The 13,914-nt window shown below is 43.9% G+C and overlaps 1 protein-coding gene across 3 annotated transcripts in view; it reads right to left on the minus strand.

Annotated features, from left to right (window-relative positions):
• Nucleotides 1-13,914, minus strand: part of MYLK3 (myosin light chain kinase 3) — a 36,394-nt gene that overhangs the window by 8,750 nt on the left and 13,730 nt on the right. The window contains exons 1-7 of one of the 3 annotated variants that reach the window (XM_056360395.1): nt 12,036-13,083; nt 9,514-9,579; nt 8,427-8,517; nt 6,679-7,117; nt 3,204-3,763; nt 1,377-1,482; nt 194-287 (exon numbers count right to left, since the gene is read on the minus strand). In XM_056360395.1, the coding sequence (XP_056216370.1) occupies nt 194-287; nt 1,377-1,482; nt 3,204-3,763; nt 6,679-7,117; nt 8,427-8,517; nt 9,514-9,579; nt 12,036-12,548 (1,869 nt within the window). In that variant the 5' untranslated portion in view covers nt 12,549-13,083. Of the gene's footprint in view, nt 1-193; nt 288-1,376; nt 1,483-3,203; nt 3,764-6,678; nt 7,118-8,426; nt 8,518-9,513; nt 9,580-12,035; nt 13,084-13,914 lie in introns of those variants that run through there. The other 2 variants (XM_056360394.1, XM_056360393.1) reach the window with 2 other exon arrangements.

Consider the following 13,914-nt stretch of genomic DNA (forward strand, 5'->3'; position numbering starts at 1 on the left):
AATCACAAAGATGGGAGATGACAAACAATTACGTAAGGGCCAAGCTGCTACTTACTACAACAGATTTACAGTGTCTGGTACTACCCAACACTAAGGGGCCCCTTAGGGGCCAACCCGGGGAAGGGGCGTCGAGGTGCCTGCAATAAGGCCAGGTTTAGCGTGTGCTCGCTTGGGTTCACAGTGACGTAGTTACCCTCTCTTTGGCTCCTTTCACTTTTATGATTTTGGCTGCCAGGTTGAGACCAGTCGATATTTCCGTGCACTTATGAACTTGCCCAAAACGCCCCCTGTGGATACCAAGGAGAAGAGGGGAAAGCGGCTTAACACAGCTCACCGCAGGAACTTTTCATACAACTATTCTTATCGTTGATTAAAAATAGCACAGTACAAAGTGAACAGAATCAGGTGGCCGGCAGCATGAATCTCCTCTTTCTCTCAGCTTACGAAGGATTAGTTTTATCTTTCCAGCCAGTTGTTCGATGCTTACATTAAAATATTATGCCCCCCCTCGCATCACTACATTTCACTGCGGCACGATGACCTGATGATATTCTTTTTCGGTTCTGTAACTGTACCCGCTCGCTGTCCTTCAGTGATGCGTTAGTGGGTATATTAACAAGAATATTTCTGTCCTTATCTCATAACTTTTTAAATGACCGTAAGACCAGTAACTGTAGCCACTCCGCAGACCGCATTTCTTGCGCGTCCTAAATTCTCTCCCATGTTGCCCAGATACATTAATGCCCCTTGGGATGATTTTGAAACACCATCTTCTCTGCTATTGCATCACATTGCTTATACTTATTAAGCTATATTTGTACTTGGATCAACCTGTAAATCAAGCCTTCTTGTCAGATAAGTAAGCATACAAGAATACAAAGGCTGAAGCAGCTGCAGTCTTCCTATGAGTGAAAACTAAACATAAGGTCAAAATAATTATAACTTCTCCCTTAGTTTCCTTTAACATGCAGTTCAGCATGGAAAAAAGATTTTGGAAGCTGCCTGACCTAATGGGCTTTGCTGACTTCAGATGCTCCAGACCTGCCTGCCTGAAGGGTGCAGGTGTCTCATGACACCAGCTGCAGCCAGGATTATCCTAACACACACGAAAAACAGTCAGCCAAGATCACAGTCACCGAAGGGACAGGCCTCCCCCCCCCCCAAAAAAAAAATCAACAGAAAGTTGATACAAGGAACCCAGCAATTTTGGTAGCACAAAAGGTCTCAAGGATGAACGTCCGGCAGCAGTGAGCTTGTATGGGCCTCAGCCACGCGTGCCCTGGGGCCGCCTGAAGAAGACTGCTCTAGCTCTCCAGTGTATTTCTTTATGCCTTGGCTACCAACAACAGTACAGCATGAGGGACAGGGACACTTACCCCCCCAGTACTTCGTGATGACACACCGAGTAGCACGTTGTCACCTCTGTTTGCTTGACACTCACAATGCGATGTTCGAAAGGCGCAGGAGGGGAAGGGCTGTCATCTAAAGAGGAGACAAGCTGGTCACTGAGATGTTTCTGCACACATCACTCAGCGTCACCTCCCTAATACGCAGGACACACGCGTGACCTTGTTGTGTTTGCTAAGTGTAATGAGAAATCTCAACTGCCCTCCACGCTCCCAGCACCCACAGCTCCACAAAAGCAGCCTCTCTTGCTCCTCGCGCCTTCAGCATCGCTGTTCCTGAACGGATGAACTCAGTTGCTCAGAGAGGTGTCACCGATGCAGCCCTTGGTGCTTCTGTGGCTGCGGGGCTCTGCAGGAGAAACAGCCGTGGCCAACAGAACCACCTGGACAAGCCAGCCTCTGGCCGCTGCTGCTAAGCTGCTAATGCAAACACTTAAACCAGAACTTTAAAGTGCACCACCCTTTCTCCCATCTTTTCCTCTTTGCTTCATGTTCCTCTACCACACCGTCATTTTTTTCTGCTACTGGAATTCAGAGCAGCACTGAAGTCACCTGGATAACATTAAGCATGTGATTCCTTCACTATTTTCAGAGTAGCATGCAAGCAAAAAAACCATTGCATTTGCAGCTAGCCAAAGGAGGGAGGTGCTGAAAATAGCCAAAATCTCTGTTACTTCAAGACTTATACTGCTAATGCCATTTTATTGATGAGGAATAAGGGCCCTGAACTGAGAACAAGATCCCACCTCCTGTATCTCAACCCTGTTTTTTTACTACAGTAAAGCCACTGGACACCTTTAGAGAATCAGCATCTTAGTTTATGCATTAACAGAAGAGGTCACCTGAAAAACACATCTGGAAACTTGGAAAAAACTACACTCAGTCATCTTTCAGTCATCATATGGCAGCTGGAAAGACCAGCACAAACACACAGCACTGACAAACGATGACAGTTATTGGTAAAATCAGGAAGCTTCTCCTAGCAGTGAGATTTTTGCAGACAATGTCCAAGTTAAAGCTGCAAACATTAGCATGACAACTCTGAAGTTTAATCAGTTTATGGGAAGCTAAATCAGTTAACAACGATACACTTAATGTCCATGTTTTTCTAGGGTAAAGCTGCCATAAACCCACTTTCGGCGTCCCCAGTTCAAAGCAATTTTACAATTAATCTCCAGACACCTCGGGCTGCAATTTAACACTTGATTGAACTCATCTCCAGCCCACTGCTGAGAAAGCTAGATCCAGGTCAGGAAATCTACCCATGTATGTACTTTCTAGAACACACAAACATTTGTGCTGCCAGGAGAGAGTACTCCCTGAAACAACGCAATCAAGTGTTCACACAGTAACTGGGAAAAGATCTATGACCCATAACACAACAAAGACCAGAGCAAGATACTCTCTTTTTTTTTTTTTCCTGCACTCTTTGCTGCTCTCTGGGTCTCCAGTCCCTAGCTACTAAAGCATACCCGGTTGGCATACTCTTAGATTAAGCATTTATTCCTTATGGTAAGGAAAACTGAATTTTTTCCAGAACTTTTCTCCCCAAAACACATTTCAAAAGGAAAATTACTGTTAAAAATTTGTAGAACCTTTAATTCACTTGTTACTTACATAGTCAAAGACACCCATGGCAATATGCTCTTGAACTGCAGGACACAGATGGTCTACTGAGCACTCCTCCACCATTTGTGTGTGTATGTATGTGTATATATATATACACACACACACCCCCCACACGAGTACCACAAAATCCTCAACGTAAGTTCCCAAGAGTAACTGCAAGCAACTTACCGATGATCATTTCATCCTGTGTGGGATGCTCTTTGCTGGCTTCCAATGACTCAGCCTCCTCTGGTGCTGTTCCTGTACACTGACGAGCAGCATTTTCACTTCCCCCTGAAGATGCAGACTCAGGTTCTCTCCTCTCACAGTTGGTATCTGTTGGGGATTCTTCTGCTTTTGCCGTTTCTTGATGGATTTTCACTTCTTTTGTGGGCTCCTTTGCAGAGGTACTCTGTGAAGTTGTGGGCTTGCGTTTTAATTCGGATTTCTCTTCAGCCTTTTTACCTGGTTTGGGCTGGCTGAGTAATGTCTGTTGCTTCCCTGTTCGAGGTGCAAGTTCATTTTGCTTATTGTCCCCTTTCACTTCTTGCTTTGGCTCAGTGCTGATGATTTTAGGACTCTGTTGAAGCTTTAACTTGTCAGGCAGCTGTTTGGCTCCTTCCACTTCTGCTGATGTGGAAGATGAGGATTTTACTTTGGGACTTTTACCTCTCAGATCATTTAAGTTTCCTTCCTGCGTCACCTCAATCTTTTCTTTCATTTCAGTCATACGCATATTGACAGATATCCTGCAGAGCAAACAGTTGACATTTTATGCAGGTGACTACCCTTGCTTTTCTAACTTTGTGGGGGAAGAAAAATCCATAAGCTTCCAAAACCTCAGGTTTCTACAGTCAGAGAAATCTAAACCGTACCAAATCCTCTCAGGAAATGCTCACAGCACTAAGGGAAGAGCACCAAAAAGCACGCTGATGCTTCTTCTGTGTCCTCATCTGCGTATATGCTTGCCTTCTGCCAGACACAACCCTGCCCCCCCCCCCCCCCCCCAAAAAAAAATAACACAACAAAAAAAAATGCTCACACTGCAAAGCGTTAATCCCACAGGTGAAAGTTTACCCACTTTTTGCACATGTTAGGGTTGGTCAATAAAATACCACTCATCCGGGCAGAGAGAGGGTAGCGATTGCCTTCACAAGTGACAGGCTGATTATGGAAATGGGTGACTGCTTATATGGACCTACAAACCCAAAGGTCCATCCCAGTCCTCTTCCACCTGGCTGACTTGCACGCTCAAACGCCTGTGTGTGCATCTTCTGAAGGGACAGCATTCTTTCCACGGCTTTCTGTTAAAAATCTAACTTTCATAAACTCTTTCACTCCACCAATACTAGTTGCCTTGGCATTCTAGCTACTGGAAAAGTCTAATCATTTTTTTTCCTCTTGTGTTGCCTAAGAAGAATACATACAGGTTAAAACCAATTGTCTCTGCTCCTAAAATCCATCAAAGACATTTGTGTGGTAATTTTTGAGTCAACTGTTACCACTCCAACTGTCATAAGCACGCAGTCTGATTCCAGCGGGGCTGAACTGAAACTTGTGAGGTTGTAAAGTAAATTTTACATAACAGCAAATTAAGAATATTTCTGATGTCTAGGAAAGAACGGACCTCATTATCACAAAAGTTCTTGCTTCCTTCAGCAGAGGAACATTATTACAAAAGATGTTACAAAAGAAAATGTTTCTGCTTTTGCGTAAGAGTCTGCAGATTCTAATTTTCAGCACCTTGACCACCCTTGCACGTGCTATGGACCTAAGCTGCACTGGGGTGAGCTATCAGAGCAGCCCAACACAGCTCGGAGCAAACACCTCCACTGCTATCGAGACCAGCCTGAACTCAGTAGGACTCTTGGGCAAGTCTCCAGGCAGGGAACACAATGTTCTTCTGCCACTTCCGCGTGGGCTTCCAGACTTCATTAAAAGTCGCATTCATTTTAGAGAGGCCTTTACCACCCTCGTGTGACTTCACACACAAAAGCACACCAGGTACCCCGTGTGGAGCTTACTCCAGGCTCTGCCTTCCAGTTATCTGCCAGCCTCCCTCCTCCCAAGCCAAGGCTTTTGGGGCTCAGGCACCCCCCTGCCCAAACCATCCAGCTGCTGCAGAAGCTGCTGCCCATCTCCAGGTTCACCACCTGGCGTCAAGATCAACCAGCACCAACTTCCAAGGGGCAGCAGCAACTCTTCCTCCAGGACTTTGCAAACACCTCGAGCCACCCTCACGGCACAGCACGACGGGCACAGCCTCCAAGGCAGCGCTCGGGCAGGCAGCTGGGACGCTGAAGCACAGCGCAGTGCAAGCAGCTCGCCAGCCGCAGCCCAAAACCCACCGGGGAAACACAGGGAGGTCCCTCTCGTCATAGCGGTACCACAGAAACCAGTTTGGACAATGTCTATAAACTGTACATAAAGTTGTTCCTGAATGTCTGAGAAGAGGCCACAGTAGTGGAAGCTTCTGCTTTCTCCTGCCACATCCTTACACTCAGCCTCTTAGGAGAAAAATATCCCAGATGCCAGTCTGCAGTGAGCCCTTTCCCTTGTGCAGCTTATGTCCTGATATCAGGACAACTTTCATTCATTTTGGTAATTTATTCTTCATTCTCTCTCCCTTTTAAAAAAATAAATAAATTCTGTAATCCCAGCAGACACTCATAGCACAGGAAGATTTAAGTTTCCATCCTATATTCACAAGTACCGCTACAAATTCAAAGTTTATAAAGTACATATACACAAAAGTAGTGTCACGTTCTTGTCTGGGCTTCAGGCACTGATTTGTACACATGAACCATGGGGAAATTCCATCCAAATTAACATACCTACCTATATCTATCTATCTATATATATATATATCCATTACCCATACATACAACACATAGACATACACAAACAACTTTCTATCTACCAGCCCATACAGAGAAGGCAAGGCAGTTAAAATCTGCCACAGAATTTCCATCTGTTGGGGTTTGGTTGGTAGGGTTTTTTTTTTGGTTGGGGGGTTTTGTTTGTTGTGTGGGTTTTTTGTTTAAATAAATGGAATAAAAACCAAATCCTAAATAAATAATTCAAAAGGAAATGGATTATGAAAGGCATATAAGTCTTTTGTAATGTGAGGAAAAGATGAGACTAGTAGATATTAATAAGTGAACAATCTGGTCATGTCTTCAGGTGACCATGGCATTAAAAAAACCCACAAAAACCACCAAGGACAGCAAATGAAACAAGTTGCTTGGTTCTGTCATATACTAGTAAATATCTCAAATTCCTTTCACACACCCCCAGTTATAGAAACAGAGGAATCAGAAAGGAGTGAATGGTTTATAAATGTCCGACTGTCTGAGCTACACTAGGGTGGTCAGCTTTGTATCTCTAATACAGAGAAGCACCAATCATAGAAGAAGTCTCCCATACATCCAGCCCTCTGACACCCTGGCTTCCCAGAAATTCACAGAGCCTTTGTTGCTGTGAGTTTTCTGCCCTACCCATTTGTAAGGTCTCACCGCTCCTACCCTAGCACGGCTGGTTTTTCCCTGGATCGTGCCTTAGCAGGAGCTGCCTCCTTTAGCGACTTGGCTCTCCGTTTTATTTTTCCCTTTTAACACATGAAATGGTTTCAGATCACACAGAAAGCCACCAACAAGGCCATTACCTGGTATGTGTCACTTCACACCCTGCGTCAGATACGGCATGGGATGCAGAGGGCACAGCTTCCCGGGATGCCGCACGTGATGATGGAGGTTTGTTTTCATTCTTCCTGAGTTTCTGATGAACAAGCTGCTCGTGGCACTCATCTAGGCGTGGGGCTCTGTCCGTATCGTGTGCTTTAGCAGGAACATTTTGGTTGTCTACGTGATCTTTATTTACCAAGGGAAGACCGTTGTGTTGATTCAAAGCTTTGACACCAACATCCTTTTGCTGTTGACAGCTCTTAGAGCTGTGTGTTTTGCCAGCACCTTCCACTACTTGCTGCTGCACCGTCCTCTCTTTAACTTGGGCTTTGGAGCCAGCTTTGTGGGCTACGGTGCTAGAAGTGTTCACCTTCTCACATGCTCCCTCATTTTCATCCAGCTTTTTCCCACTTCTTGTCTCTGAATAAAATAAGCCATTAATAAATTAGCCCTGACAAAACTGATGTTAAAACAGAGAGGGAATTAAGTAACCCACCATGCAAAATAACCTACACAGTTACGTACATCTGAAAAGGCAACAAGAAACCCCCTGAGAGGTTTACAATCCTTACACCAGCAGGCTTGAGACAGCCATTATTAACGCTCACGGTTTCATCAGAGGTTTACCTGCTCTGCTGGCTTTCTAGCAGTGTTACAGGCTGCATTTGGAGTTCCATAAAGCAAACAAAAAAATCCCGCAAGGCTCAAGCTCACTGCCTCTAAAATCTGAAAGCAGTCTGCGGGAAAATATACCAGGTAGTTCAGGCACTTCAGACCCATCCAGGGCCTCCTGAACCTGATAGATCCTCCACTTAATACCCCTCTACGCTCTAATCAGAGGGGTAGAGAGACACTGAACAAGACTCCAAGTGACACCGGGGCTTGCAACAGCACCTCTTGCATTTTCCACAAAAGGACAAGAAGGTTCTTCAGCACCTTCTCATGACAGTGATTGTGAATACTAACAGTAGAAGTTTCTAGGGTAACTTCTTTCGGGATTGGGCACGCACAGGTCACTGGCAATCAAGGTTAGTTCACAACTCCATGTAGCTTTTGAGTCAGAATTGTGACCGCCTGCTTTATTTTTGTCACTTCCTAAATGATGAAGCTAAAAAGGGGATCGCCCTTAACTTAAAGGATTCGCCAACAGTTTGTGAAGACAACAGCATGACAGGGCCTGCTCAGCATCACACTCACCCCTGCTGCAACTCCACGGGCATTGTAACGGATGCAGCAGAGCAATGCCCTGACAGATACCTCCTAAATAGGAATCTAGCCCTGACATAGCAATGAAACCAGCTGATCAAAAAAAGATACCCCCAATGTCAACATGTCCCTTTTTCAGAGAGGGGGGGGGAGGGCTGGTTCAGATGTGTTAAGGGAAAAGAATTTATTAGGTTGGCTATGTGATATGGCCACCACCTTCTTGGTATCTCTGAACAAGTATCGCTCTCAGTTCAGCTCACTAATTCCAAAGCAAAGAAACTGTGCAGCCAAAGGTGCTGCTTTTAGTTTCTTCACCTTCCAGCATTTTGTGAGGTTTGATCTGGGGGAAGGATCATCTTGCAGAGGAGGGGAGAACAACTCTATCTCCCCAGTACTGGTGGACAAAGTTACTCAATTACATTTGAGTAATTCAGACAGCGGGAAATAGCAGGCTATTAATTTCCAGTTTGTCTGCTGCATATTCTAGAGTCCAAGGTTGTAGCATGCCTGGAGTGATACATACCTTCCAGAGCCTTCTTGCTTTCAGTTTGGGTCCCTCTGTTACTAAGCACATGCTTCGGTTTTGCACCACTCTCCTCGGACTTATCTTTAGCCTAAAAGTGACAGGGGAGCACAAAAGTAAGAGTTATGTCCAAGAGTGTTTATTTCCCACTAGGTTCCTCCAACTATGTAGGTGTTCAGACTCTGTAAAATAGAAATGAACACCTCTGATCTTCTGGATTTCTAGCTGCTGCTGTGTTTACTCCCTTCTTCCAATCTCTGCCCACTTTTGCGGACAAGCATACTTCTAAAACAAGATGACACAGAATAATACATTACCTCACCGTTATCCAATATTTTGACTGTCAGAGATTCAGCCTCCTTCATCTTTACTCATACTGATTAAAAGCCATGACATGTGAAACATAAAAGAGATTAGAAAAAGAAATTATACTGTATCTCTGTTGTTTTTTGGCTGGTGACTGAAAGATAAGCAACGTCTCTGAAGATATGGTTAATATATTTGTCTCAAGGCATCGAAAGATTCATGGTGTGAGCTATGATAGAGATGCTACCAAAAAAAAAGCCTCTAGCTTTATAGTTACTCTTGTGCACATACTTGACATTACATTTGTCACCTTTGGCGTGGTTAAAAACAGGCCTACTGCCTTTCAGAAGCAAACTTATTTTTAAGCAAATTTCTTCATCCAGTTAAGAAAGCACAGAGGAGGGATATTTTTTAATAGCACCACTGAGCACTTCACAGCTGTACATTTGAAATCAAATTAAAACCAAGTAACTAATATCTAGCAAAAAGCGTTACATGAAAAAGCGTAAAAGTTCTTGGTTGATATATTGCTAAAATCTAGTGATAAGCAGACTCCTATCCTTATTTGTACAAGCAAATAATTAACATTTTAAATATTTCTACAGATAACTCTGGTTACAAGATTGCTGCAAATCAGCACCTTCATCTGTTAGTAAAAGCAGTTAAGGATTTCATGCTCCAACCACATAAATTCCACAACAGAGCACCCACCCTCCTCCCCGACCTCCCCCTTCCCAAAAAACAAAACACCCGTAGAGTAGAAGTAGTAAAAAATCATTACCATTTTTATTACAGCTCTAAGCAAACCTGCAACAATGACCAGGGGGAACATTATTCTTGCAAAATCCTAGGTGCAAAGAAAGCCTTGGATAAGTGACAGTTTAATGCTGGTGGGTTTTTCTGTCTGGTTTTTTTTTGTTGTTTTGGTTTTTTTTTTTTTGTTTTTTTTTTAAGTAAGAAGTTATAGGTTTGGATCCCATGAAGCTCGATTCATAGTCTTTTAATAATTTGACTCCAATCCCACAAAACTTCTTCCATAAGCATTCCCATGGCATCCCTGGAATGCTGTCATACCATCAACAAACAGCTTCACCCAGAAATGAAAACATGACCTCCCCACTCCCACCCCCATACTGAGTAACTTCGCACTAAGCCAGCTCTGCGATAAGCAGCACACTGTTACAAAACAGCAAAAGCTGGAAAACAGAAACAATCAGGTAGCAAATTCTTTTTATGTGCAGCTGTGGAGCCCTTTGGCCATGTCTACACTGCTATCATAAAACAGGCTGCAAAAACCAGACCGAAGCTAGCACATGGCTTAGCGCAAGCCAATTTGTTTTTAAATTCAACCGTGCTACGCTCCACGTTACCCCAGCTAGGTCACGTACATACGCTACCTCACTAATTCTAGTTCAAATAGCACTCAGCAGCCTGCGATCAAAATATCTTAAGGTCTTACCATTGACCTTATGCTCCAATTTCCAAAACTGGTCATGACCAGAAACAAAAAAAGGAGAACAATGATGGCCATGTTGCAAAACTGGAGGTAGCCAAAAAAACTCTCAGCTTGCTCGACATATAATACAAAATACTCCTTGCTTGCGCTGTTCTACAGTTGAGGAGTGGTTAAGCCTGGGACACAGACCTCCACCCCACCCTAGTCCATCAGGTCACCAACAGCAGGCCAGTCCACCTCTCGGTCTCCATCTGCCCACCCATAAGACCTGGATGAAGTTCTGACCTCCTCCTACCCCCTCTTTTGCAAACACCGACGAGGAGGCAGCACACAGCGGCTAGCTGACAACAAATCCTGACAGTATGCGAGACGTCCATGTGCAACAGCCCTCCAGTATCCCTCACGTCACCTCCCTTTATTTACATCCCCCCTTACTGCTCTTTTCACTTAGACCCTGACCATCTGGAAACACCACTATTTTATCATCTTTATACCCCCCTTCACCTGGCCGCTGGCATGCCAGGCGCCATCAGGTCAGTTCGAGACGCGAACCCTGCGGAGGGCTCTGCGGCAAGCTCTAACAATGCAGCTCTAACCAGAACGCGCCAAACTCTTCCATTTCTCAAAGAATCTGTAGAACTGAAACTGGAACCGCAAGCAAGCACAAGCTTTGTATCTGTCCAGAAGTAGGACTGACACCTAATGTATGACTAGTTGTTCCCAATGTTAATGCAAATCCTTTATACGTTCTTCTGTCTCCTAACAGTCTAGCTCACTTGTCAGCCTCTGGCACAGAAAAAGGGAGACCAGGAGAGCGTTCAGAAAGCCTGAAAAGGTATGCTAGCACCTAGCATTGCTCTGTTCTTGTAAAAGTTTAGGCGCACCTCCCACCAAAACATTCTACAGTTTTGGTGAAAAATATTTGGATTAAGACACAAACGGACATTTGCATTTGAGCTAAGTTCTCTTTACTGTAATCACACCTCTACATACACGGAGATTCTTGGAATGAACAAATTATTCCAACTCTTGCAGGTTTCCTCCCCTTCTTCACTGCTGTAGGATACAAGCCATAGTGAAAACTGAAAACTCTCATTAGCTAAAACTAATTCCAGATGCCCGCAACTTTTAAAAACAAGGTTAATCAATTCCAGAACACCGTATCAAACACGTACCAGTCTCGCCTGTTCCTCCCTCACTGTCCTCAATAATTAAGAGGTGCTTTGGAATTTATGTCTAGGAACTTGAAAACACAAGAACTCTTTGATTCAAAGAGTGAACAACGTCGATGGAGTTGATAAAGTCACGGTTTCCTCACAAAGCTGTAGCTAAAGAAACTGAAGATGTCGAAGTACCTAAGTCTGCTCAGTAACATGGCCATGAGTCAGCACAGGTTTTAGCAAGCTCAGAATAAGTTCAGAATTAGTTTTAGTGTTCAGAATTCATGATCGATCAAGAAAATAGAAGCATCTTCCAACACAAAAATGCTCCCAGTATGTTACTCGTACTTTTCACTGGTGCCTCAATTCACCCGCTAATTTGAATGACAGTGCTGATCTTTGAGCACTGGTAGAAGCCGAGTTTTCCTTCACAGTAGCAATCTACTACTCGTACTCGTTCCAGGATTGCTTGGCACGCTTTGGGAACTTCAGACAAGACTGCAAGGCATGTTGTGAGCCTTGGTTGCTGCCTTCAGAGCCCCGCCATTCAAAGGTCACACCAGTAACTTGTAAAAACAACACTGAAAGGAAAACCTGAATTATACATTACGCGAGAAATCAGCAGGAGCGCCCAAAGCCCTGCTACTTCATCAAGAAAAATATGAAGAATAGCAAAACAAAACCAACCTCCACAAGGATTTCCAGCAGACTCCCCTTCTTCCAGGGCACAACACCTTTGAGAATAAAATCCACTACTTTAGAATTTTTCAGTACTTCTCCCACAAATGTAATAACTTTATCCAGTGTATCAACCCTTTTCTCTATCTTTGCCAGCCTCTCCTTATGCTTCGAGGCATCTAGCTGGGCAGCTTTCATCAACTTCAATACTTCCGAGCATATGCTCTGGATATCAGCCTGGTGAGCACTGTCCGATACCTTTAGGCCTTTTTGCATTGCATCCGTCTCATCGGGAGCTGCTCGGGATACTGTTAGCTCATTAATGCCTTTTTCTACATCATCAATGCCTTTGTTAACTCGCTGCAGTTTGCCTGTCAGATCTTCTTGGAAATGCAACAGTTTGTCCATCTTTTCATTCAAGAGATTCAGTTTTTTGTCCATCATACTTAGGTTGTTCACTTTTGTAGGCTGTAATTTTGTCAGGGCATTTCCCTCTGCAGGGTCCAAGCTACCCGCAGACATTCTGTCCAGACAGCAGGATGTCAGACAGACTAGGTTGGCTTTTCATTAATCATAAATTAGAAAATGAGAGTCTGAACGTTCATCTTCTTTAGCTATTCCTACAGCAGACCACCTCACTTATTGGAGTTGCTAGAGCGTATCATGAGATTGCTACTGCATAAAAGATTTATTTCTGTGTTATCTATTTCTTACTGCGTGCTTTCAATGATGGAAGTCATTTGGCACCAGACTGTATTTTCTTGGGCCTCCTTGACGTCACAGAACCATTTAAAATTCTTTCTCGAGTGGCTGTTGATAGGCAAGCATCTTAAAAATTGCCAATGCCTGAGCAGACCTCTGGAAGGAGGAGGATTGTTTTTATGACCAGTTTTAGTTCTGTGATAATGAAAAGAACTTGCTAGAGCATTTCTCTTCGCTAAATAGGAAAAACATAAAAATAAGTCGGTGGCCTTGTGCTAAGGCTTAGAAGAATTCAGCTTTGCAGCACGGATGCAGAACGTAGACACAGGGAGTGCTCTTTAGGTTGGCTGGCACTTGAATTTAAAAATAGAGTACAATGACAAGGATCTGAAATACGTATCTAGCACCAGCATGTCTTTGTCAACTGAAACGTCTAAAATTAAATCTTTCTCGCAGGCTATGAAAGCAAACCAAGTTAAAAAAAAAATCTTCATGAAGGCGCAGTAGAATCAGTCCAACTATCAGCATTCTTAAATCACAAATCTTACTTAAAGGACTTGTTACTGACTTGCTTTCACTTCTGAATCACAGCGTGTCTACTACAAAACTCACAGTCAGCAGAGAACTGAAAGACAGTCACTTTATACTTGCACAGCCCCCACTGCCACAGTTCTGAGTGCTTCCGAAACATTAATGAATGTATCCTCACAATACAACACAGAATGACAGCCAGTCCTCTTCCACAGAGGATGAACTGCAGCATCAAGAGATAAAACAGTTTGTCCTGTGCCAGACATGACAGTGTGTCAAACGACTGCATCTAGCTCTCCCAGGTCCCTCTTCACTGCGGTGTGTACGCAGGGCAGAAGGAAGCAAGCACCAGGGAAATACTGCTGCTGCAGGAGTCCTGGTGCAACAGAACAACAGTCACACCAAAGCCATGGGCTTTGGGACACTGAGCATCCCTTTGCCTCCAATCCTTTCCTCATTTTTGGAAGGAGCATATAAGAAGAAAGTGTAATTTTTAAAGTGAATTTGCTGTATGAGATAGGACATTCTAGAAATTAAAATCTTCCCTCTACACATTGCAGAGTAGTAGCAGCATTAAAATTACCCTCTTGAGAGGATGATACGTCCTTGCCACTTCTTTAAGACAAGGGTTTCTACCTTTACAACAAAGAAAAAA

The sequence above is a fragment of the Falco biarmicus genome, chromosome 15, assembly GCF_023638135.1.
Source record: "Falco biarmicus isolate bFalBia1 chromosome 15, bFalBia1.pri, whole genome shotgun sequence".
Classification (NCBI taxonomy): Eukaryota; Metazoa; Chordata; class Aves; order Falconiformes; family Falconidae; genus Falco; species Falco biarmicus.